Source organism: Petaurus breviceps, unplaced genomic scaffold, assembly GCF_028583685.1.
Source record: "Petaurus breviceps papuanus isolate PSGF00001 unplaced genomic scaffold, PetGlider_PUasm1.0 90879, whole genome shotgun sequence".
Taxonomy (NCBI): Eukaryota; Metazoa; Chordata; class Mammalia; order Diprotodontia; family Petauridae; genus Petaurus; species Petaurus breviceps.
Genome location: NW_027187368.1, coordinates 3553191 through 3580826, shown reverse-complemented (window position 1 = coordinate 3580826; position 27636 = coordinate 3553191). Strand labels below are relative to the sequence as shown.

Here is a 27636-nt window from a genome sequence, read left to right as displayed (position 1 = left end):
TGGCCCTCAAATCCACTTGCTCCTCTGCCCTACTATGTTTGCTCTATGAATCCTCATTTCTCAGTAACTCTCATCACCTGACTTCTCCCCTATTGTGCTTGAGCTTCTGAACATCAATGGAAAAAGTCACAAAACTGCACTGATTCCACTCACTATAAATTTATTTTGTATGATCACAGAGATTTAGAGCTGGAAGATGTCTCAAAGGCCATTTAGTCTGAACCCTCCCTCATTTGCCAGATAAGGAAACTGAGGCCCAAGGAGGTTAAATGGCTTGCCAAAATCACACACCTAGTGAGCATCCAAGCCAAAATTTGAACATGGGACCCTGATTTCCAGGACAGAGATTTTCCCACTGCCTCTCAATCACTCCCTAGCCATTGCTTGATAATCAGTCTTTCTATTCCAGCCTTCTCAGCTTATTATCTTATGGCCAAGAACGACAATTCCAGACCTTTTCTCCTCTCATCCCCAGCAATGTCATACCGCATGCTTTGAGAAAATGGCCTGAGGTTAGCTGGTAGGTTGACATATTGTTGCTTGACTTTTCTACACCATTCTTCATTGTTAATGTGCTAGAGCCTTTTCCTTAACCCGCCATGAATCTCACGCATCTCTTCCATGTAATCTTGCGGCTCTCTGGACACTCACTGAGTTCTTCTGCCCAATATACCTTCTCCTGGAATGCTCTTCCTCCTTCTCTTTGCCTATTATAGCCTTTCTTTAGTCGTTTTTCAGTCATGTCTGAATCTTCTGACCCCATTTGGGATTTTCTTTGCAAAGATACGAGAGTGGTTTGCCATTTCCTTTCCCAGTTCATTTTACAGATAAGGTAACTGAGGCAAACAGTGACTTGTCCGGGGTCACACAGCTAGTAAGTATCTAAGGCCAGATTTCAGTTCAGGCCTTCTCAATTCCAGGCCCTACATTCTACCATTGTGCCACCTAGCTGCCCTTTGTATCCTTACCTAACCTTTGAAGCACATCTGAAAACCTACCTTCTTCATGAAGTCTTTCCTGATCTACTAACCAGTAACTTTCTCCTGAAAACCTCACATGGCATTTTGTTTTGTAACTGCCTGAGGTGGCACTGTATAATTACATATGAAACATTGGTATTTTATCCTTCTATTTGGCAATAAATTCCATGAGAGCAAGAACTACTTACTTTTTTTCTCTCCCAAAACCTAACATAATGCTCTGTATAAGTAGATTTTGAAAAATATTTAGTTGTTGTGAAGAAAGCACTTTGTCAATGCTACTCCTCTATAATGTGAGCTATTATGAATTATCAATAATATTAAAGATCACTTAATAATGTTAACACACCTTAATAATGTTGCCATTAATAACAACAATACAAACTGTACACACTATATTTATATAGGATGATACAAGGTGAAGTACAAAGTGTTCTACATACCATATACCCCTTCGGGATCCAGTGTAAAACCAGCATGACTTTCCCTTCTGATGCCTTCTGGCTGAAATACAGCAGGATAAAAACACAGTTAAGAAAAAAAAACCCAAATATATAGTATGTCTTAATCTGGAAGATTAAAAAAAATAAGTGGCCTGAAGAATAGAAAACTTATGGTAGATATGATTTGTGTCTTCAAATATCTGGGGGACTGCTGTAGACTTGTACCAGGAGGTTGCAGGTAGTACTTGGATTGATGAGGTACAAGCTGCAAGAACACAAATGTCTGTTTAATATAGAGAAAGCCTTTCTCACCAAGTTGTCCACTGGTTAAATGAGTTTCTATAGCTATTCATGTTATGACATGGTTTCCAGAGCTCTTACTATCTGATCCTATCCCTATGCCCAGTGATGGCTGGAGAGATGAGTCTGTGTGTGGTTGTAGTAAACAGACCATGGAAGAACCCTCCAGGGCCCAAGATCAGGGGAGTGGATATTTTCTTTCTCACTATGCAAACTGAGAAAGGGTATCTCCCTTTGTATTCTATGGGAAAATAGAATTTAGAGATGGGAGGGAGCTTGGAGATCCATCCTGCTTGTCTATGCTTCCTATAATAAATTACAATTCTGAATTTATTATATATATTTTAAAAAGCAAGTGGTAAAAAGTGGAGATTCATTGTTTCATGGACATTCCTCTTTTGTATTCTCCTCTATATAAGGAAATGCTCCTTGTGGATGGAAAGTATTTGTTAAGCTCTGAAAAAAAAATTAAACTCAGCTTCTTCATCTATAAAAATGAAGATAGATACCCCTAGCAAGGTGTGTTAATCTAATTGGGTACTGGGTTCCAGCCCTTTTGTTTTACAGATGAGGAAACAGTGAGCAATTAAATGACAAACAAGTCATTATTAGCAGGGACAGGATTTAACCCCAGGTCTATGATTACTAAATCCTATGGTTTTTTTCCTCTGTCAGTAACTCAATTTAATTCATTCAAACAGTTTTAACTTTAGGGGCTACAATTTTCATCAGGGGTTAGAAACATCACAACTACCTTATCTTTGAAAGTTCAAGAAGAATGGGAGAGATCTCAGAGAATCTCAGTGCCATTTCTCCCACTAGGTGGGAATCACTGTGTGGTTTTGAATAAGTTATCTTATCTTGCTGAGCCTCAGTTTCCTCATTTGTCAAATGGAAATAATAATGCCTGCCCTGCCTACTTCAAAGAGCTTTGATGGGCCTTAAATTATATCACAGACACAAAATCATTTTGAAAATATTACTAGGACAATATCCATACTATGTAACATATGTACATTAGGCAACATACCATAAATTATCAAAGAACATAACTATTTGAAAAGTAAAAAATGTTTTTAAAATGCAGCCGTTTTTCTTACCACCACTCGTAAGGTTTTCACCAAGATTTCTTTTCCATAAGGAGTGTTGAGTGTGAAGTTGATAGTATGAAGACCCAATTCTAATGGTAGAATATTAAACATAACTGACTGGATAGAAGAACCCTCTATATTCTTCAGAACACACTGAGTATGCTTTGTCCCTTGCTGATGAGATGAGGAACTTCCAGCCAGACAGATTCCTTCACCCACAGACATTTGAGCACAGAACTGAAATATCACAGATTTGAAAATGTATTAATCCAGTAGTCAGAATATTTTATATTGACAGCAAGAATTCCTCCTTCTGCTTACAGTATCTAAATGATGAGCCCATGGTCTAAATAATTTTACAGCCTTACTATATTATTAAAGTCATTCAGTAATAAAATATTACTGTACCATGAGAAATTATGAAAGAAAAAATCATGTTCAGTCTAGACTGATACAGAGTGAAGAAATGGGAGAACAGTTTATTCAATGATGTCAACATCATAAAGAAAGACAACTTGAAGAATTCTAGTCAGAGCAGTAATCAACCATGTCTCCATGGGAACCTAGCTTGAAACTTGCTACCCATTTCTTTTTTTTGCTTTTTGAAGGGGGGCAATTGGGGTTAAGTGACTTGCCCAAAGTCACACAGCTAGTGAGTGTTAAGTATCTGAAGTCGAATTTGAGCTCGGGTCCTCCTGAGTCCAGGGTTGGTGCTCTATTCACTGTGCCACCTAGCCTCCCCATTGCTACCCATTTCTTGAGAGAAAAGTGACTGATTCAAGATGAGAGGGAAAAGACTTTGGCAATGGTGATGCCTACAAAAGAAGAAAAGAAAAAATAGGAGAATCATTGAAAAGGCTGAGAAAGTGCACAGAGGAGATGAGATGGAAATTCAGAAGGAAGTAGAGGCAAACCGAGAGTTTTAAAAGTAGTGGGTTGAATTTATTTTGTTGATACTTAAAAAGCAAGTGGAATGGAATAGAGGTTCATTGTTTCATGTGAAATTCTCTTTTGTGTTCTACTTTATAAATAGAAATGTTCATTTTGGGAGGTACTTGTTAAGTTCAGAATAGGAAATTTCAACTTTAAAAATCTGCATTAAAATCATTCAATTCAACTCAGTTCGATTTCACAAATGTTCACTGAGCACCTGCTATATAGAACACATGGTGTGGTATTGAGCAAAGGATACTGGGATTATGATGAAAAGACTTGAGTTTAAGGCCTGACTCTGATACTCATTTTGAGACCTTAAACAAGTCACTTCCCTTCCCTTTAGTTTCCTCATCTCTAAATTGAGTTTCTTATTTATCATGTACATGGGGTGGCCTAGATGGCCACTGACAAACATTTCAACTCTGAAATACTATAGAAGGAGAAGCAGAGTCCCAGAGGAACATAATGATTTACACAAGGTTATTGAGCTAGATAGTCATAACTAGAGCTCAGACTAGTGCCTAGAACATAAGAACCAAAACCATAAAATAATAACCCTTCCCATTTGTAGAGTCTAGTTTATGTCATGCTGTTAAATCTCTTATCTCATGTGACTCTCACAATGACCATGTTAGGGGCAAGTCACCATTTTACATACTGAACTGAAGCCCAGGAATTTAGAGGCCATATAATTCAACCCATTCATTTTTTTTAACAGGGGAAAAAGCAAAACCTGAGGCCCAGGGAGATTAAATGCCTTGTCTGAGAGTATGTGGTTAGTAAGTGGCAAAACCGGGACTCAAACCCAGTTTCCCTGATTCCAGACCTAGTGCTTTCTCCATTCTACTGTGCTGTTTCTTCTATAATATTTAGAATATACTCTAAGGAACACTGGAGTTGAAGTCAGTTAAGGATTCTTGTGTCAGAGGTGCTAGAAGGGATCTGGAGAACATGAGTGGAGGCAAGGCTAGGGATAAGAATGCATATCATCTGAAGCTCTCTTCTTCTGTAAAAGCATTCAGGGCACACTTTACAGTGGCCCCTCTAAAGTGTGTCTCTTATTCAAAGGCCTCAGAGATAAAATTCTTTTGATCTGACAAAAAGTGCAGAGAAGAAGTAGACTTAGATTCCCAAACCCTCAGAAGCTTGAAAGATTGCTTCTTGCATGTCCTTTTGATCTATAGTTACAATCCCTACTCACCTTCATTTCAGAATTTCTGTAGTTATAAACCGTTCCCTTCATTTGAATCTGTTCCCCTCTCACTACAGAGTAGGGAATTTGCATCTCCAAGAAGGTGTCTTTTAATACTTTTACGTGGAGTGGGTCGGCAACACATATACCTAAGAAACCAAACAGAACATTCAGCAGCCTTATTAGGTTACTCAGATCATATTATCAATTCTAAAACATTTTACAGACAGCTCACTTTAGTAATAATGATAGTGATCATAATAATTACAAGTATTTTAATAGTACTTTAAGGTTTGCAAAGCATTTTATGTGTCTTATTTCATTTGGCCCTTCCAACAACCCTATGAGGGAGGTATTATTATTATCCCCATTTTACAGATGAGGAAACGGAGACTTAAAAAGTTTAAGCCACTTGCTCAGGTTCACTTAACTGCATCTAGGTCTTGATTAGTGTGAACAACAAATCCCCAGAAGTGGTCATGATGCAGTTTTGAGGGGTTCAGGGGCCCCTCAAGGACAGGGGTGCAGGACAGGGTCATCCGGAAAGAATTCATGGACTCAAGCATCCTTTAAGTCAAGTTGAGAAATGTTTATTTTTACACTATTTAGTGGCAAAAGTTCTTAAGAAACCTGCAACCTTTGGGTACAGTTAAAGTTTATATAGGAAAAACATGAGCCAAATATGCTAACTAGGTGATGAGGGGTGGGATTAGGGAGTGGTCAGTTCTTAGAGGAACATGCACTTTTTGTATCTACTGCCCAGGCATTTTACCCAGAGTTCATCAGGAAAGCACAAGGGAGTATGGTTTTTAGGTGAGTATGGTTTTTAGGTCTGCTACATCACTAAGTTAACTAGTGGTTAGGGCTGACTGAGGATTGCCCAGTCTGCCACCAATCAATGTCTTGTTTGACAAGATATATATAAGGATTATGTGTGTGTGTGTGTGTGTGTGTGTGTGTGTATCTTAAGTCTTGGGTACCCATAATGAGTAGTCCAGGATGCATATAATGAGGTAGGAAGTTGGTATAGATAGTCTAGTGGGTACCAAATATCTTTATGAGCCAGTACAAAGCCAGTTCAAACTAATAATTCCTACAGGTGTAGTTTATTACTATACCAGGGAAAGAGATAAGTGCTTTGCTAGAGCCCACTCATGAGTAACTGCTAGGCATAGTGTCCCTGCACTGGGGAGAAACTGGCAGGGATAGTGTTTCGAGGCTAGGAAGAAATGTGATCTTGGAATTTGGGCCCAAGCACAGGCACCCCATCAGTCACATGTATTCAAAGTTGCACTATTTGAAGTTAAAATTATGTAAAATAGTAATTTGTTCCAGTCCAATGGAAACATAAATGCTTGAGGCAGAATTTGAACTAAAGTCTGTCAAACGGTCTGTAACCAGCCTCAAACCTGTGGGCAGCTGGAGCTGAACAGAGCAGCCTAGAGACAGGAGAGTCAGGAATCAAACAGAAGTTTCATTTCAAAGTGAGGGAAATGGCTTGCAAGCAAGGACAGATGTGCTGGGACCCCAACCCAGTGGGTAGGACGTAAGGCAGTGTCAGGAGATCTTAATACTTATATCAGTGGCTGTGCTACAATGTCTGTAACCCTGACAATGAAGTATAACAGCAATAATATGACAAGTTTGATTCAGAGCAGGGCTTCATGACTAGAACATGGGTACTACAGGTGCTTTTCAAAGCTCAGAGACCACCTAATGCTGGTATGAAACAATTCTGGGATTTTGCTGTGGTTGATTGTTATGCAAAATTCTTTAGATAAGATAAAAAGTGCAGAGAAGGAATAGACCTAGGCTTCCAAACCCTCAGAAGTTTGAAAGATTGCTTCTTGAGTGTCCTTTTGATCTATAATTACAATCCCTACTCATCTTTGTTTCAGAACTTCTGTAGTTATAAACCATTCCCTTCATTTGAATCTATTCTCCTCTCACCACAGAGTAGGGAATTTGCATCTCCAAGAAGATGTCTTTTAATGCTTTTACCTGGAGTGGGTCGACAATACAAAGGATTGTTGTTATGCCAAGCTCAGGGCACAACTGGCTTGCTGGGCCTTAGCTCTAGAAAACAGGATGTCTCCTAATTTCTTTTTTTTTTTAAGCAATCAGGGTTAAGTAACTTGCTCAAGGTTACACAGCCAGTTATTTCTGGGTGTGGTGCTGAGTGTCTGAGCCTGGGATTCGATCTCCAGGTCATCCCAACACTGGAGCTGGTGCTCTTACTCATTGAGCCACCTGGCCGCCCCTTGTCTCCTAATTTCTTGACAAGTCTTTCTCACTATGAAATAGAACCCTTTACTGTAGCATGTAGCTGTCCTCAACATTTAAGGACACAGGCCATATTTCTCCCTCCATTATTCCTACATCCCTGAAATTTTTACTTGGTGACACCAATTTTACAAATTTGCAGAATAATTTAAGTTAAATATTTTAAGTTAAATACTGAGTGGTCAGCACCAATGTCAAGAAGAAAGATTTCTGACTTACAGGAAAGCTCTTGAAAATATCAAGTCAGGGGGCAGCTAAGGTGGTGCAGTAAATAGAGCATAGGCCCTGGAATCAGGAGGACCTGAGTTCAAATTTGGCCTCATACACTTAATACTTACTAGCCATGTGACCTTGGGCAAGTCACTTAATCCCAATTGCCCTGCCTTCCCCCCTCCAAACAAAGAAAATATCAAGAAGGAAAGAGTGTGCTAACTTAAAAGGTTCTCAGCCCTAACACTTAATAATTATATGACCTTGGGAGAGTCATTTTACCTTTATTTGAATTTTCTCTTCCATAAAATAGTTATAATGTTCCCTGCTCAGTTATTGTGAAGCTCTAGTAAGATAATGTATGCAAAGTCTGTTATAATTATAAAGTATGTGAAGAATGAATAAAGTTGAATCAGAATATCTCACCCTCTGACTATGACTATTGAAAAAAAACCCCACCAGAATCTGATAAGGTCATAGACTGGAAAGAGATAGAAAGGAAACATAGAAGCAAATGGGATACTATTACTTTGTTAAATTTAAAAGGTAATTTTGTAATTTAAAAATTATGCATATGTATACACATATATGTACATGTGTGTGCATGCATATATACATATGTGTATACATATATGTTTTTCTTTTGCCACACCAAAAATAATGGATTTTATGGGTTAAGATATGATTTTTATCTCTTGGTTTATTTTAATGTTTTTATTGACAAAGATTATGTATATAATAAAAATTACGTTTAAAATAATTGGCATATTACAGAGTCAGCTATTACTATCCAAAAGGAAACTCACATGTTATGAGATAACAAAAATACACACCTCAGTTTGAAGTAAATTAGATAAAGCTGCTTACCTTTGTCTGAAATGCCAATAGCTTGAATCTCCCAGGTAGTTAGAGAATCAGGTAGGGTCAGTGGAAACCTGTACCTGAAGGTTCAAATGTTTTATGACATTCCTATAGAATAGGAATTTAACTATCTATAACCCAACGCTGTCAAACACCTAGAATTTTGCTGCCTTCCATTATTAGGATAAGAATAAATTATAAGTGGACAAGTTCATACCAAGGATTTATTTTAAAAAGAGAAAAAAACTTCTAGGTCAACATTCTAGTTTTAGAACTTATTCAACTTTTTCTCCTAGATTGTCTCTATCTTCAATTCTAGTGTGGTTTGTAATGTGTTCCTATTCTGAAGGATGGCTTGAGATTCTCAACAACCAAATTGATATTAAAGAATGTTTGGTGTACTTTACTTGCTAAAGTCAGGGAAATGGAATGCTATATTTTGGTCATATTCTCAACCACCTGGGATGAAAGACTGAATTTCCCCATCAAACCTGAGTGAACAAGAAAAATCAGTTAATAGAATACAATATCTTCCTTGTGTCTTAGTTAAATGGAATTTTATATGACTTACGTTTCTTAGGAGGGAAATTTCCTCCTTATATATGAATTATGAAGAGATAGCATGGGATATACAGAGATAAATTCCAGTGTTGTAGAAAGAGGACAAGATGAACAACAAAGAAATCTGGGTTCTGTCTTAGTTTCTGCCATCAATTCATGGAGGCAGAGTGGCATAATGTGTAGTGCAATGGATTTGGACTCAAGAAAACCTGTGTTCAAATCCCACTGTAAGCATTTGCTAGCTATACAATCCTGGACAAGTCAGCTAATTTCTTTGGGCATTATTTCCCTTATGAGAAGGTTGGACTTAATTGCCTTTAAGATTCTTTCTAGCTCTAAATTTATGCTCCTGTGAGTACTATGACTTTGAGAAAGTAATTTCACCTGTCAAAACCTCAGTATCATCAACTGTAAAACAAAGAAGTTGAACTAAATTATCTCTAAAGTCTCTAACAGTCTATATTCTATGTCATAACATTCTGTGTTCTAAAGGCACCTTACAGCTCTCACACTCTATGTTCCAAAGTCTGTTCTGATTTAACATTCTATCTATACATTTGAGGTGGATAAAGTTCACTGTTGGAGAGTATGTGTTAGCTACAGCTATCTACTGAGCCTGAGCTATACAATCTAGCTGAGGTATAAAAAATGAGGCCATTAATGAGTTGTAAGGACCCCTGTGGACTGCATATTGACTTAGAAAACTACATATTATCATTATCTCTGCGCTATTGTATTCTTATGTATTTTGTTAAATATTTTCCGATTACATTATAATCTTCTTTGGGTCACACTTGGGAGTTGGCTCTCTGCCCCAAAAAACATTGAAATTTCTGCATTGAGCTCAGATGCTTTATAATGCTACCAAGCTACTTGGCTGTTGGGAAAATGTACATTGGGGGGGGGAGCAATTGGGGTTGCGTGACTTGCCCAAGGTCACATAGCTAGTGTTTGAGGCCAGATTACTTTATCCACTACACAATCTAGCTGGCCAAAAATGGACTTTTTTTTTAAAAGCACATTACAATGGGAATGCTGCTTTTTGTTCTCAAAAATACTGCTGATACATTCTTTAAGGCAATGACTTTCCAATTTTGTGACCATTATACTTAGCATACTTATAATATTTCTAAGAGTATAATCAAAATACTACAATACCTTAAACGAACATTGTAGACTTCCCATAACCAACTTTCAGGAAAATAGCTTCGAATTTCTGGTTTGCCAATCTCCATCAGAGCCTTAAAATCTAAAATAGAGTGTATTCAAAATACATGAAAACAAATTAATATATTATATATAAACATAACTTTTTAGCCTTAATCATTAGTCTTTTCTGGACTATGAGTCATTTACTTAGTATAAAAATAGGATATCACTTAAATTTTAAAAAGACATGTTCTATAAATCAAATTTCTTTTCTAGTAGCACCCAGAATTTAAGAAATGCAATAATTTTGAAATTGGAATAAAGGCAGTCACATATACCTGGGATGATTCTGACACTATCTACTTCATGTTGGCAAAATAGTCTTCTCTTTAACCAAGGACCTCCCTTCATATTTTACCCAAAAAATGAAGGCCACCCATTGTATACCCTTGTCTCTCCAATTCTAGAACTCAAAATTCCTCAATATCATCTCCCATCCTTCCTCCTTTATTCCAGTCTTGGTGGAAGAGGCAGCCCCTTTTCTTGACAAGGCTAACCAATCTACCTGTAGCCCTAATCCCATCCCTTCTTATCTGCTCCAGAAACTTTCCCTTTCAACCACCACCTTTCCAACATTCATTTTTTTTTTCCTTATTCACTGACTTCTTAACACATTCTACTTTCTGATCAAGCTTACCTACTTCCATTTCCTGTGTCTATGTCTTTGTGCACTCTCCCTCTTTACTTCCATCTTTTAAAGCTTAAAACTGCACTAAGACTTTTGGGACACCCATTTTACTCGTCAGTGGCAAGGTTGGAATTAGAATGTAGGTTTCCTGACTCCCAAGCCAGTTTACTCTTTTCATTTTGTCCTGAACCAAATCAAGTGATGTTATTCACATGAGGTCTTTGAGGCTTGGAATCTCAAGAAACCAAAAGGACAATTACATAAACGTATATGAAATCTTTCTCTATAAACACTTAATGAGAGTTGCCATATGGAATGGAACTCTTAAGATGATTTCTATAGGCTTGCTTTTAGCTGAATCAGCTAGTAAATAGAATCAAACCACTATTTCCAAAAAGTCATTCTCATAACCTGAATCTATTTTCCCCTTCATTTTGATAATAGGATTCTCTAGTATTATGGCATTGTAGAGATACGTAAGTTCACAATATTTTATCCAAATAATAAATCATAAAAAATAGGATGTTAGAGCTGAACAAGTCATAACCGTGGGTTAAAGAATGGTGTAATTTAGAATGTATACCATAGACTTTTGGAACTGAAACAAATCTTGGATAATCTGGTTTAGACACCCTTACCTTAGACAAGACACTTTGGATGTCTGGACCTCAGTTTCCACATTTGCAAAATAGATTAGACAGTTTCTGAGGTTCTTTCCAGATCTAAGTTTTCTGAATCTAGGAAACTCTTCCCATTAAAATCAGCTTATGAATCTGCCTTCTTGCATAAGTAATAAAGTTCAGGTTTGTTTGTTTTTTAAGTGATATGAGTTATGGTGCTGGTAGAGGTCAGAACAGTATAGTTGTGTAAAATTTAGAAGGATTTTATATTTCAACAATGCTGTTTACTAGCTGAATGATACCGAACAAGTCATTTCATCCAAAAGTCTTTTCACTTTAAGCCTCATGTAAAATGGAAATAATAATATCCCTCCTATCTATCTTTCAGGTTTGATTCAAGAAACAAACCAAATGAGATGTTTGTAAAAGTTCTTTTATGACCATGTGTGATAGTAATGGCAATTAAAGATTCCCCTGTATTGGCTTGGTTTTCAAATTGATTGTATTAAAACCCAGAGTTTGTTAATCCCACCTGTGGGATGGGCTTGTTGATGTGAAAAGAAAGTCCTGAAGTGGGAGGAGCTGGTGATGTAGATTTGGAGAGACAAGAGAGAGGCGGAAGTTCTTTTTGGAAGCAGCACCTCGTGGAGAGGGAGAGACTAAGAGATTGCTGGTGGCCGCTTTGAATTGCCCTGGACTTTTGAGACCTGCCCCCTGAGCTGCCAAGGACTGAGGAGACATGGCTGTTTTGCTGGTACTTTGTCTGTCTGTTTTGATGTTATTTTGCCAGATTTGTCCACTGGTGAAAGACTGTCCTGTTGAAGAAGTCCTGGAACCTGGCATTTGGTTAAGAAGGCCTGAGACTGTCCTGCAGACAGAGAGTGAATACTGTCCACTGGTGAGGGACAGTACTGAGAGTGAATACTGTCCACTGGTGAGGGACAGTACTGTTGTTGCAGGGGTCTGGAGACTGTCCGGCAGACAGAATGAATACTGTCCACTGGTGAAGGACAGTGCTGTTGTTGCAGGGGTCTGGGAGCCTTTCTGTTGGTTCAGAAGCCCTGAAGAAGGATTTTCTTGTTGTATGTTTACAGAAATCCTGGGAGAGGGCTTTGCTAATGTGTTCAGGGGTTCTAGGACTGTTCTACAGACAGAGGATAAATTCATGAAGGGACTGGCAATGTATCTTATGGCCTTGCTAAGCCTTGTCTCTCCAGGAACTAAGATTGCTGAGAACTTGCCTCCTGTCAAGATGAAGAAAAGACCTCCATTTGGGTATTAAGTGCTGTGTTTAAACTTGATGTAACTCTGGGGTAGATTCAATTGTGATCCAGGGGTGGGGAACTTTTGACCTTTTTGTGTTCTATGGTTGAGCAAATGAATGTATTTTACTTATGTTTGGAAACTAATCTCCATTTGAGAAGAGGGGCTTTGTGGTGGACTTAATTAAGGTATAGCCTAGGGGTGGAGAAGTATTTGGAACAGAGACTTTGTAATTGATTGAATGATTGGAAAGTCCTGGGGTGGGGTAGGCCTTGGAGATGATTTAATCACACTTAGTAAATGCTGTATTTTGAATGATGTCATGTTTTGATCTTCTCTGTTCTGGGTTTGTTACTGAATAAAATAGAGAGCACCTATGCTGGTATTTTGAACCTGGGAAGTTGCCTTTGCTTGGTATTACATTACACCATGCCATAATATATAAAAGTAAGTTATCATTATTAATAATCTATTTCTAAGGTCTGTGTTAGTCTATTGTTAGTATTATTATTATTGCCATTATTTTTTATCTTTGTGCCATTTCTATGCTCCCCACTCTGAGCTTAAAACTAGTATAAAATTTTTGAACTTACAAATTCTTCCCAGCAACAAAGTTTTATGATTGGATTCAAAACGTATTTGTGATGCCAAAACACAGCAATTCTTGAATGCTTCAGTGCAATACTTTCCCTCTTTAACTCTGGCAAGCCGTTGTTCACAGTTCTCAAGGCTTTTCTGGGCACCATCATAGCAGCAATTTCGAACATGGCGGTTTCTGTACTTAGCAGCTGTAATCAATAACAGATGTGCCCTTACTTCTCAATGCATTTTTAATTAAACTGCTATACATGTTTGTTCCTTACCAGAAAAGCAGATGTCAAATATAAACAGAGCTTCCTCAAGGGGCTTCTGGCTCAGAGCAAATCATACCATGTGCTCCCCCATGATTCTCCCCATTTCTACCCCAGGACTTTCCACTGTCTCTCTTAACATTAATCCTGGTAATATTAACCTTAAACATTCAAAGAACCATCAAGAAGACAGCCTGTGGGGATGGCTAGGAGGTAATAGAGATATAACAACACTGGAACATTTGGGAACATTCAGAAGTGAGGGGGAAGCTCTGCCTGATCTCTTCCCATCCCTACACTGACTCCTGTACTTAGGAAGTAGCATGAGCAATAAAGAACTCTTAGGAGTGGAAGAATTCTGTTAGTCTGTCTGTTCTGGCATTCCGGGGGCAGTGGGTACTCTGCATCTTCAGATTGCTGCCCTGGACCTTCTTGCATTTAATCACAAGAGAGGAAGAAAAGGAAGGGTCTAGCATTCTCTGATGGTCTTTAATCTCTGTCTCTGGTTGACTAAACTATCAGTCAGCATTAGGACAAACAGCATTGATAAAGCAACCAATTAAAATCATCCCTGCATGGCATGCTGATGATTACCGAATAGCTGAGGTTACTTGGAGAGTCTGAAAACCACAGGGTTTCAGTATACTAAATTCCTGCCTACCATTTTGGTAAGGGGAGATAGGGAGAGATAGGCCCTTCTCACCAGCAGTCACATACACTTTGCCTGGTTGGAATCTGAACCAGAAATGGATGTGTCAGTGGAGCTGCTGGTAACTTTGTCCTGATTTTACTTACTTTCCTGAAGTGGAAGAGGAAGAGGAGGAAAAAGAGGAGGAGGAGGAAGATGAAGAAGAGGAGGAATATATAGTATTTTTATTATTAGCAACCTTAGGAGGCTTTATAGAGTTAGATCCTAAAGGGATTTTTTTAAAAAGACTATGAAGTCCATTTCTTTCTAGGTAGTTTAAAAAAATCTATTTTAAAGACTTGTCTTCATTCATAGAGCAAGAGAGGAGGAGGAGGAGAAGGAGGGGGATCAATGATGCTATGAAAGCCACCCTCCTGATCTGATAACCAAATTATGGCAGATCCTTGTCATCTTTCCAAGTTCTATACAAGGATACCTGGTTCTACCCAATACAACAAGGAAGTTCCATGATGTAGACAAAGGCCTGGGTTGGAAGTCTTACTCAGGTGTATCTGATGTGTTTCCTACCTCGTCCACAAGCGGAGGCACAAATTTGTGAGGTTGCATGGGGCATGAGAGTTTACTTGTATGAAAGGTTCTAGGAATTGGAAAAATTCCAGAGAAGGAAGGAGATCACAGGCAATTGGAAGGAGGATGTTTAGAGTAGAGATATCCAAAAGAAAGATGAGGTCTAGAAAAGTATAAAGGTTTCCTGGATTTCCCACCTCCCACTAGATTGGGACAAGTAGTGTAGTATGGCTCAGGGTGTTGATTCACCATACCCATGTCTCTGAAGAGAGCTCCCCAAACCAGCTCATGCTATACAATGAAGACCTTGTTTTTAATTCCAGTTGTCCCACTTATTTGCTAATGACACATATTAGTGTGTGCAACTTACTAGCACATGGACATAGTTTTGTTGCAAGTTATTTAACCTCCCTGAATGTTAGTCCTGTCATATAAAATCAGGATCATTATAATACTTGCACTGCTGAACAGCTGGATTTAACTATTGTTTAGCTGCAAAGGAAGAGAGAAATTTTTTGAGATGAGCAAGACCTAAACTTTATAAAGCTGTGGAGACTCAAGTAATCTAGGACTATTTTTCCCAGATCAAGTTCCTTTAGCAAGAAGAAGATTATTTGATATACCCTAGCACTTCATATAGCTCTTATAAACTAATTATAAATTAATTTTTATTATATTTACCTATGTTAATGTCTTCTGTCCATTACTGGATTATAAACTCCTAGACAGTAGAGACATATCTTATTTATCTCTGCATCTTCCTAGCACCCAACATAGCACTTTCATTAAAGTAAATTTTTAATTAATTATTGTCTAATATTGATTATACAAAGGCTAGGATAAACAGGATCTAAGTATATTAATTAAGTAATTAATTCATCTTAAATCCATATTAGGATTCCACAGGAGGAAGTGTTCTGACAGTTTCTAGAGAATCTTACTTTTTAGGTTTATAAATAAGGAAGTAGGGGGAATATAATTTTAAAATGTATCCAGTTTTCAAAATTATACAACCATATATTCTTTGTAATCCAACAAAATTTCCACAGTACCTTGTTTATCAATTTCCTCTTTCAAATCTCTCTTTGGTCTGAGTATTTCCTTACAAGGCTCATCTGTTTTTAAAAAAGGGAGGGAGGGAAAATTTTTTAATACATTTTTCATGAAATTATCTGTTTTAAAATCACATTCAATATGTCAAGTTAAGATTTGTTTTTCATCATAAACTGTATCATTGTAGAAAAATACCTCAGTCTAGGGTAAAAATTGCATTTTATTTTTCATTTATTTATTTGTTCATTCATACACGTATTTGTTTGTTCACTGCTATGATCATGCCACAGTATCTTAGACTTGGAGGTGTGGGTATGCTGGAGCAATCTCAAACCAGCCCTCAGGAGTAGGTTATTAAGTTTTCGGTGTGCACATTTATACCTCAAAAATAACAAACACTTCAAACCAGGGCTTGATTTATTGATTTGTTGGTTGTCTAGCTTTATGAAAGTGTTAGAGAAAATGCTAATCATACAAATTAAACTCTAAAGTGGGTTGTGGGTGCATTTTCTCTCAAAGAGTCAATTCTTTTTTTTTTTTAAGCAATTGGGGTTAAGTAACTTGCTCAAGGTTACACGGCCAGGTGTTTCTAGGTGGGTGCTAAGTATATGAGCCAGGATTCAATCTCAGGTCATCCTGACACTGGAGCGGGTGCTCTTACTCGCTGAGCCACCTGGCCACCCCTCAGAGAGTCAATTCTTAATCATTGACCAGTATACCTCTGCCTGAAAGAGACCTAAGAGATCATTTGCTCCAGCACACATCAGAATAGGAAATTCTCCTACAATATCCCCAATAAAGGTTTGTCTAGCCTTTTGCTAAAAAAAAAAATTCCCAGTCAAGGGGTATCCACGACCTTCCAAGACAGCTGATTTCACTTTTGAATTGCCCTGTCAGGAAGTTTTTCTTTATACAGCTAAAATGTACCTCTCTTCATCTTCCTCCCCAGTATTCCTTATTCGTGCTGTGGGTCTAAGCAACACAAATAAAATCTCTCTTCTGTATGATGGCTTTTTAAATATTAGAAGACAGCTACTATGTCCCTCCCCTGATTTGCTCTTCTTCAGCTTAAATATCTCTCCTTCCATTAACTAGTCTTTGTATGACATATTCTTCCTTGTCTCCATTACCATGAAACCATTAAAAACAATAAAATCATGGTCCATTAAAAAGATAAATCCAAATGCAATCATAGAATATATTATGAACACATTACCATTTTCTTGTGAGTCTTTTACATTAGCGTTGGTGAGAAATGTAAGTCCTGCTAAATGAAATACATCTGTACTGTCCTGACCTCCACCAGCACCGCACCCCAGGTCACTTTTTTCAAAAATTCGCATTGCCTGTGACAGGAAGACAGAATCATGAGCTGATTTTAATAGGGAAAGTTTCATAGATTCTGAAAATTTAGGTCCGGCAAGAACCTCATAAATTATCTGATCCATTTCCAGACATGGAAACTGAGCTACAGAGAGTTGAAGTGTCTTATCACAGGTAATACAGTGTCCCAAAAGTCTTTGTTTTAAAGCTTTATTAAGCTTTAATATTTATATAAATAAATGTAGTAATGATACAAATAAAGATACTTGATATTAAGATAATTAACAATTAATTGATATTAAAGTAATATAATAAATTTATTACATAACTATTAAAACTTAAAACTGAACCAAGACTTTTGGGACATCTTATATAAATTAGTCAGTGTCAAGACTAGAATCAGAACCCAGGTATTCTGACTCCCAGGTCAATGCACTCTTTTTTTCATTGTGTCCTGAAGCCTCAGGGCAAATGTATTTATGCACATGAGGTCCTAAAGGCTAGGAATCTCAATAAAACAGTTGTTTGTTCTTTCTTCTCAAAGTGGACAAAAGACTTCAGAAGGGTGATGTCTTGCCTTGCAAGTGAATTGGATTTAAGTGAGGGAGAACAGTGCAAAGTCATTCACTTCACTCTCTCCTCCAGGGTCATCTAAGTCCTGTGCAAGACATAGCCCAGGATGACTGGAGATACCTCTAGATACAGTGGGAGCCCTTGACCTTTTTAAGCTAACGTCTTTCTCAGATCGTTTCTCTGAGGCAACACCCATTCAGTGATTTAAACCTCGGAAAGAAATGAGGCAAAAGATGGCCTAGTTTGGCCTACTCCAAAAAAGAGAAAAGTATCAAATTGGGAGAAGACCCTTAGGGTTTCTGGACAAAACAAAAACAATTGCTATGTGTACAAGTTCCAAAGATAGAAATACAAAGAATGAATTTCTCTATAGTCTCAGGGAACTTGAATTGTATAGAATTTTAAGCTTAACAAAACCCTTTTCTCACAGTAACCCAGGAAGAGAAGTTTTGCACTTAACATATGAGAAAACTGAAACTCAGCAGGGTGAATTGCCTTGTCTACTGTCATGGTGGTTAACAAGTGTCAGAGTCAGAATTTGAACTCATGTCCTCTGATTCCTAGTCTGGCTGTCTTCCCACAAGTCCTTGGAAAATGTAAAGGACAGAGTAATTTCTGACATCTTTCATTTACCCAATGTTATTTAATTTTTGCTATGTGTCAGGCCCTTCTCTTGGAACTGAGGAGTCAAAGATGAAAAAACTATCCAGTCCCTGCCTTCAAAGAAATTATATACTACCTTGGGATTGGAGGGATAAACAATATGTAAACAGATAAATATAATGTAAGGAGTGTGATAGGGGTTAAGGAGAGATCCAAAGTGTCCTAGGAAATTTTAAGGAAAGAAGGGCAACAGAGTTCTCATCTTCTTTACTTCCTTTTCTCCTCTTAACACTGCAGCTACCTACTCTGGTCCAGGCCCTCAAAACCTCATGCCCGTACTGTTTCAATAGACTTCTGGTTGATCTCCCTGCCTCAAGTCTCTCCCCACTTCAGTACACCCTGTACTTAACTACCAAAGTGATTTTCCTAAAGTCCATACCTGACTATATCATCCCCCTATTCAGTAAACTCTAGTGGGGGTGGCCAGGTTAATAGAGCACCAGCCCTGGAGTCAGGGGGACTTGAGTTCAAATTCAGACTCAAACACTTAATACTTACTAGCTAAGGGACCTTGGGCAAGTCACTTAACCCCAAATGTCCTGCCTTCCCCCCTCCAAAAATAAATTTAAAAATAGAAAATAAACTCTGGTGGCTCCCTATACTTCTAGGACAGCTAGGTGGCACAGTAGATAGAGTGCTGGCCTTGGAGTCTAGAAGACCTGAGTTCAAATGCAGCCTCAGATACTTACTAGCTATGTGACCCTAGGCAACTAACTTAATTCTGTTAGTCTCAGTTTCTTTATCTGTAAATGAGCTGAAGAAGAAAATGGTAAATCAGTATCTCTGTCAAGAAAACCCTGAATCGGGTCATGAAGAGTCAGATCTGACTGAAAAATGGTTTCTAGGATTGCTTATAGGATCAAATATAAAATCCTGTGCTTGGCTTCATAACATGCCCCCTTAGTACCTTTCCAGTTTTCTCAGACCTTATTCCTCTCCACATACTCTATAATTAAGTGACACAAACCCCCCTGCTCAATAAACCAATAAATCTCAAGGAAAGTATTATAACTTAAGATGATTTCCACAGGCCTGCCTTTAACTGAACTAGTCAGTTAATACAAAAAAACTATCATTTCAAAAAATTCTCATAACAGGAAACTACTTTCTTAATTTTGAATGTAGATATCTTTAGTATTTGAGGAATTCACAATGTTTTATCTAAATAATAAATTATAAAAATAAAATGTTAGAGCTGGAAACAAGTGTGTGTCATAGAATGGTAAAAGAGAGTGTATACCACAGAATTTTAGAACTTGAAAGAATCTTAATTTAGTTTGGGTGATTAATTCCTTCTCAAAGCCATAAAGTAAGTATCTGTTTCAGGGAGTGTTTTATAACCATAATGCTTCCTTTGCGGCATAAAGAGGCAACATGGTATAGTGAATAGGAATTTGGTCCTATAATTAGGAAAAACTGGTTTTAACTAACACAAATTGGATGTGTGACCCTGGGCAAGTAATTTGACCCATCAGTTCCCTGTGCAATTCTCTAGGTCTATAAATTACAGATGAATTGCCTATTTGCTATCATCAGAATAGCTTTCCATACTGAGAGTTCTCCACACTGGTGAAATAACAGGCCCAAAGCCCTTACCCCAAAAGAAGTGTCCAAAACACACCTCCACTCTAAAATCTTCCCTGCTTCCCATTCAATTGCAGCAGCATCTCTCAGACTGATGCAAAACCCCACTCTAATAGAGAATAGACTTGTCTCTTACAGCTTGTTGATTTACACTTTGAGTTGGGGAAGTAACAAAATAATTTTATGTTTGTTTAAGAAGCTGGAGTTAGTAAAGGCCTTATTTATTCCAACACATATTTACTTAAACAAAGCAAGTAAAAATATTGCAAAATCCTTGAAATTAAATTAATAGGAATTGGCATATTCATCACTTTGCTAGATAAATAATGAAAACAACAACAACTTCTCAGGTTTGTTTGTTTTTTCAGGAGAGGATTTTCCTGAGGAAACTCAACATGTGTCAACATAAGCTCACAAAAAATAGAACTTTGAGGTTTACTCAAATTAGTAATTAATTACTCAAATGAGGATTTAATCAATGTACAAATACTAACAGGATTTCTCAGGCCAAATAAATCTACTTACATATCTAACAGTTTTTATGTTGTCATCTACATTGGATATCACCAAATCTTGTAATCACTTTGTTACCAAGTCTCTTTAAATATTCTTTTAATTTTTGCTCACACATATCCTTTCCTTTCAGCTCCTCACTCTCAGAATGTCTTCATTTTCCTGAGATCTCACATACTTTCTTCTTTCCTCAAAATCCAAATTTTTAAATTAAAGAATATCCCCCTCCATTCCTTATTCCCTACCCTTTCCTTAATTCTTGGGAATATTGCGGGGCAAAATACTACATGTAGTAGATGACTGGACTAAAAGATATGTCCCTTCCAATTATATGATCTGATCTTAAGGACTCCACAAGAAGTGGTCCAGTGGTTAGAGCACGAGACTTGGAGTCAGGAAAATCTAAGTTTCACATCTGGCCTGAGATACTTAATATCCATGTGCCCGTGGGCAAGTCATGTAACCTTTCTCAGCCTCAGTTTCCTTTTCTGTAAAATGGGGATAATAATATCAGCTACCTCCCAGAGTTATTGTGAGGATAAAATGAGATAATATGATAATATTGTAAAGGGCGTCATAAACTTTAAAGCACTATATAAATGATTGTTGTTATTCACTAATAGCAATTATTATAATTACATTATTTCTGAAACACAGTCCTAAGACACACTACAAGCCTGTGAATGATGCATTACAATACTTTACACTTTTCACGTTCTTGGATTTGAGTTTTCCTTTGACTCCATAGACAGCCATGTCCATAGCTGATAAAGCAACCCAGGAATTCTCCTGTGTTACCAAATTAAGGGAGAGGATTTGTCTAGGAGTAAATGCTTTTTCATTTCTTGACAGCTGAACCTGAAAGGTAATTTGAAACAAGAAAAGATTACCCATAAAAGACCACATTTTTTGAAGAGAACCATATCAATATACATAGATTGGTCACTGAGGTGGAGAGCTGGCTCCTGAAGAAAATAGACTTAAAGATACTTACCTGAAGATCATTGCCACATTTTTCTTCCACATCTAACCAGACTGAATCAGCTACTAACTCTGCCCTGTTTTCTCCTGTCACAAGGTAATAGACCAGAAGCCGGGCTGAAGGAACCATGTCCTGAGTTATTGGAATATTTAGACTTTGATAAGATAAATGTTCAAGCCTCTCTCTGGTCCCAAAATTAACTATTTTTCCCTTGGATAAAACCTAAAAGAGAAAAAAAATAAAGATATAGCTTTTAGAGTGAGGCTTGCCATTCTCATAAAACTGTTCAAATGTAAGGGACAGCCTTTGTTAATTTATTTTTAAAATAAAGATCACCAATTTTCACTAAATGTACAGGACTTGGGTTCTCTAATCAACGTTGTAACTATTGTAGTGAAAGTGTGAATTAATTCCTTTTGTGGTATTCTTATCACTAAAACAATGAGATTCTTGAGAATGACAAATGTTAGGTCATAACTAGGTGCTCAATATTTATTACTGACTAATAATTGACTAAGTTACAATGTAACCTTTCACACAAAGAGGTCCTGGGTCCAGGTCAGACAAAATAGGATAAAAAAGTTAGTCAAGTTATTTACCTGTAATGTGTCATTTTAAAGCTATTCCCTAAGAACACAGTGAAATGCCCCATGGAACTAAATAGACATTTGCTATACTTACCAAGTAACTATAGAAGTCTATTTTGTCAATATATGGACTTTTAGGTTTAACAGTAATGCTTAAGTGGTCTCCCACAAGTAAAGGTTTGAAGCTTTCTGTCCAGTCAATGTAAAGGTAACTTTTGCTGAGGGATGAATATGCTACTGCTCTATAATCTCTGAAAGCTTGGTTTTCTTCTGCAAGATTAGGGTCTTCAGTTCTGACCTAATGAAAGAAAAAAGAGGAAGGTGAGGAGTCTACAAAAAGGTGTAAGACTATAATGTTAGAAAAACAAAATTTTTAATGAGAAAGGGCAACTTGCAACAATTGAAGAGGAGTAAAATTGATCATATAGAGGAAATAAATGCATACTTAGATTGAAAAAAAGAAAAAAGGGGCGACCAGGTAGCACAGCAAGTGGGAGCACCGGCTCCAGTGTTGAGAAGACCTGGAGATCGAATCCCGGGCTCAGACACTTAGCACCCACCCAGAAACACCTGGCCGTGTAACCTTGAGCAAGTTACTTAACCCCAATTGCTTAGGGGCGGCCAGGTGGCTCAGTGAGTAAGAGTACCGGCTCCAGTGTTGGGACGACCTGGAGATCGAATCCCGGGCTCAGACACTCAGCACCACACCCAGAAATAACTGGCTGTGTAACCTTGAGCAAGTTACTTAACCCCGATTGCTAAAAAACAAAACAAAACAAAAAAAACAGCGAGAATAATGCAATAACAAAAAAGCTTTGAACAAGCCATAAATAAACTCCCAAAGGGGAAAAATACTACAAGACTAGCTGACTTAACAAGAAAATTCTATTAAATGTTCAAAGAACAATTAATTCCAATGCTGTCAGTCAGTCAATAAACATTTATTAAGTGCCTACTATATGAGAGGTGCTGGGCTAAGTGCTAGGGACACATAAACTGTTTGTAATAAGAAAAGCAGGAACCCTACCAACCTCTTTCTATAATACAAATATACAAATGTGGTCTTAATAAAGAAATCGAGAAGCAAATCAGAGGAAGAAAAATATAGACCAATACCTTGATGAATACTGATGTAAAGTTTTTTGATAAAATATTAGCAAGTAATATTAAATTTAGCAACAAGTAGAAATAAATTTAGCAATAATGAAATTTTCAATAAAATTTGCAAGTAGATTAAAATAACAGATTAGAAAGATGATACAATATGATTAGGTTGGTTTTATGAGAGGAATTCAGAATTGGTTCAAAATAAAGAAGTCTAGAAATATAATAAACCATGTTAATATAAATAATAAAAACTTTATTATTTTTATGTTAATATTGAAAAGGCTCTTGACAGATTCAATACTTATTTACATTAAAACTAAAAATCATAGGAATAAACAGACCTTTCTTCAATATAATAAATAATACTTCCCTAAATTCCAGAGTAAACATTATATATAGTACAGAAAAAAATACCTTTTCAATAAGATTGGGGTAAAGCAAAAATGACCATTATGATAACTATTATTTAATGTAATACTGGAAATGTTAGCAATAGGAATAAAACAAGAAAAAGAAATTGAGGGTATAAGCCTAGGCAAAGAGAACACAAAATTATTGCTTTTTACAGATGGTATGATGATGTACTTAGAGAGTCAATTAAAATTAATTGAATTCATAATTTCACCCAAGTTGCATATATAGATATGGATCTATCTATAGTTCTGTGTATACACACATAGATATCTACATATATGTATATATTGGTATAAATCTAACTAGGGAGAGGAATTTTGATAATTTATGCAGATTCCTCTTACATTCTGCAACTTGGTTAACATTATTTTAATTATTATTTTTAATTATATAGATACATATCTAGATCTATAAAAATATGGATATATAGAAAACTGTTGATATTCTGTGTATGTGTGTGTGTGAGAGAGAGAGGGAGAGATCTCTAATCTATGCAATGATAAACTGAGTCCAAAAGAATGAAGACAAAACATACCACTCACCTCCTGACTGAAAGTTGATGAAATTAAAATGCAGAGAGAAGCAGGCATTTTTGGACATGGTTAACATAGGGATTTGTTTTGCCAGGCTATATAGATTTTTTTTTGGCTCAATATGGGGGCTGGGGGGAGTAGGAAGGAGAGAGTAATCAAAAATACTTGAAAAAAATGCAAAGAAGGGGAGACTATGATGTTAATGCTTTCTACCAATGTATCTTTTATAATTCAAATATCTATATCTGTATTAATTTTTAGATTTCACACCTCATATGAAAGAGAAGGAAAAAATAATAGTTTCATTGTTTTAACAGCTGGTCAAACTCTAATATTAAAGTAACTTAACAAAGGCCACAGAGGACGAAAAAAAAGAATGTGAGGAGAGGCCCAAGAAATCTAAAATATCAGAGACAGGTGAAGTTGAAAGAGAGGAAAATTCCTAACATAAAGTTTGGCAAACTATCAAAAGTAGTGTATCTGACTATCATGGATACATTTTGCATGACTACACATGTATAATCTATATCTAATTGCTTGCCTTCTCAATGGGGTGGGGGGAGGAAGGAAGGTTGAGAATGTGAAGTTCAAAGTTTTAAAAACAAATGTAAAAAAGTGTTTTTACATGTAACTGGGGAAAAATAAAATACTAAATAAAAGCTTTTTTAAAAAAGCAGTGCATCGTGGCAGAGTTTATAGGATACTAGAGTTGGATCCAAACCTTTCCTCAGACACTACTAGCTGTGTCACCCTGGGCAAGTCTTTTAACCTCTGTGCATCAGGTTGTTGTGAGCTCATGGGGTTTTCTTGGCAAAGAAGCTAGAATGGTTTGCCATTTGTTTCTCCAGTGCATCCCCATTTTGCAGATGAAGAATTGAGGTGAATAGGGATTAAGTAATTTGCCCAGAGTTACACAGCTAGTGTCTGAGGCCACATTTGAACTCAGATCTTCCTGACTCCAGGCCTGGTGCTGCCTAGGAATCAGGTCACTCATCTTTAAAACGAAGGGATTGGACTTAATTAGCTCTAAGGTCCATTCCAGCTCTCTTATACCTGTTCTTCTGGTGGGTAGGAAGGTTCTACAGAAGGTTAATTGTAGAATTAGAGGATGTGAATTGGACTAATAGCTTTATTACTTATTAACTTTGGGACTTAAGGAAAATCATTTAACCTCTCTGGGTCTCATTTACAAAAGAAGCAGGGGGACTATATCAGTGGTTTTAATCTGACATCTATAAACTTGTATTTCTTTTAAAAATGTTTTAATAACTACATTGTAATATAATTGGTAATATATTGTAAAATTGGTAATATAACTGTCATATAATTTATAATCATATACATTTTATTTCATCCATTTTAAAACATTATTCTGAGAAGGGGTCCATAGGCTTCACCAGAATGTCAAAGTGGGGTCCATGATACACAAAAAAATAAAAAAACTTTGGATTAAAGTGTCTCTAAGTTTTCTTCTTCCTCTAAATCTATGGCATTATGGACCTATGATTCTTCAGAACTGGCAAGGGGAAGGTGATCATGCCTATTTATTAAACCCCACAGAGTAGAGCAGCCAGATCAAAATTTTTCTGGGTAAGAAAAATAATAATAATTAATAATAATAATTGATATCTATATAGTGCTTTGAAATTTGCACAGCACTTTATATACTTTATATTATCTATGGAAGCAACCATGTCAACTACCCACCACACACTTTTAACTTTAATCTGCCTTATTGACATTTTCTCCATAACTTTCTTAAGTCAAGACAATCAACAAAAGAATAAATCAAGCCCTGATTTATAGCATTTGCTTATTTCTGAGGTGTAATCGCTCTCACTGAAAATTTAACAATCAGCTTTTACAAGCTAGCTGCAGCTGGCTCCAGCATACTCCTGCTTTCAGGGGAGGGGTGGGAAGTGGCAGTATTTCTCAAAAGAAAGGAAATACAAACTGACTTCAGACTACCTTTTTAATGCATTATAGTTTACCAGCCCCCATTCTGCTGATTTTTTATTTGCATCTTAAAATGTAAATATTTGCTGGTTAAGATGATAATCTTGATCAAGATCAAAGGAAAAAATAGTTCATGTTATTGAGAGGGGAAGGACAGACTGATAGAGAGAAGAGAAAGACAGGAGAGACAGAAAGAGACAGAAAGATCCTTTAGACTTTCTCCCCTTCCCCCCACCCCATCATGGTAAGGAACAACTAATGGAAAAAAGAATCTACTACTTAGAATTATAACATTTTAGAATTTAAAACTCCACTTTTCATAACCACCATTTCATCAGACTTCTTCTGAGGCTCATAAGGACAGGAGGTGGCAATAGGAGAAATCATTTACCAAGTACATTTGATGAATTTATACCCCTTAAGGTTTGTTCAGCCAACTAAGCTGTGGCTCCCATTTCCACATGTTTAATGTAAAATCGCAGAGCTGTTCACTTGCCTCATGTATAAAAATTTCCCATCTGTTTTGCACACCAGCCAAAACACACAGTCAGAAAGTACATACTGTACTAGAAAGCACAACCGTTAGGAGAATTCTACTCACGTTAAACTCCAGCGCTGTCACATGAGATGGAAGATTAACCACAAACAAAGCTACTCCATTATTTTGATGGGTGGTACTTCTCAGGGGCTCTCTTTGGGTCTCTTCCTGATTTTCGTCAATTGCTTTTGCATTCAGAGTAACCGCAACCCCTCCTACAAACTTGTCGAGTGGATCCTTCACCTGAACCTGTATGCCAGAAGGGCCCAAATCCATTTTTAAATCCATTATAAAACCCCTATTTATTTAACCATTCTTCTATCTTCCTATTTTAGAGGACAAACTGCTCACCATATGACTAAATAGAAGGATCCTCAACTTATAGCAAGAGAAACTATTTAATTCTTAAACAGACCCTCTGTCTTGGGGACTTCGATAGTATTTCATAGTATGGCAAAACTGGAAGGAAATTTAGAGACCACCTGGCCCAACCTCCTCCCTATGTTTTACAGATTAGAAAGATGGAACACAAAAAGGTAAAATAATTTGCTCAGAGTCACAGCCCAAGTATGTAGCAGAACCAGTATTAGAACCCATGCCTCCTGACTCCTGATTCAGTATTCTCTTTACTGCTTTCACTTATGATCATTTCCCTTGACTCACTTTGTTGTTGACATTTCGTCTCCTCTATTAGACTATCAGCTTCTGGAAGGCAGGGAGTGTTTTTAGCTTTTTTAACCAGCAGCATAGTGGTCACATAATAAATACTGCCCTCGTACAACATGACTTTCATAATGAGAAAAGGTTGGAATAGAGGATCAGTAGATAAGCAGCTCTGATACCTGGCAGCAGCAGTCTTTGTTTTACCCAGTTTAGTCTTGAGTGAAAGGGAAAACATAATCCTTGGGAGACAAGCCTGATTATAACAATGAAAGAATTTCCCCCTTCCATCTTATTCCCCTGCAAATATGCATTAAGTTTCCATAATGGGGCTAAGAGCTTGACTAGAATAGAAATAGAAAACTTTTTATAAACAATTGAGACCCAACAATCTACCTTTTTAAAAAAAAAACTGATTGAGGGAGGTTCATATCAAAAACAATTTAGTATAAGAAAGGGTTTTTGGGGGGGAAAGAGGATGCTAATTGGGGTCATCTTTTAGAGAA

The 27636-nt window shown here is 37.0% G+C and overlaps 1 protein-coding gene across 1 annotated transcript in view; it reads right to left on the bottom strand.

Moving 5' to 3' along the window:
* C5 (complement C5) overlaps nucleotides 1-27636 on the bottom strand; it is a 135303-nt gene that overhangs the window by 76231 nt on the left and 31436 nt on the right. The window contains exons 11-22 of the mRNA XM_069073787.1: nucleotides 26534-26719; nucleotides 22017-22220; nucleotides 21348-21557; nucleotides 21059-21211; nucleotides 16914-17043; nucleotides 15697-15759; nucleotides 13171-13365; nucleotides 10016-10106; nucleotides 8303-8376; nucleotides 4952-5091; nucleotides 2824-3051; nucleotides 1424-1484 (exon numbers count right to left, since the gene is read on the bottom strand). Of these exons, the coding sequence (XP_068929888.1) occupies nucleotides 1424-1484; nucleotides 2824-3051; nucleotides 4952-5091; nucleotides 8303-8376; nucleotides 10016-10106; nucleotides 13171-13365; nucleotides 15697-15759; nucleotides 16914-17043; nucleotides 21059-21211; nucleotides 21348-21557; nucleotides 22017-22220; nucleotides 26534-26719 (1735 nt within the window). The remainder of the gene's footprint in view (nucleotides 1-1423; nucleotides 1485-2823; nucleotides 3052-4951; nucleotides 5092-8302; nucleotides 8377-10015; nucleotides 10107-13170; nucleotides 13366-15696; nucleotides 15760-16913; nucleotides 17044-21058; nucleotides 21212-21347; nucleotides 21558-22016; nucleotides 22221-26533; nucleotides 26720-27636) is intronic.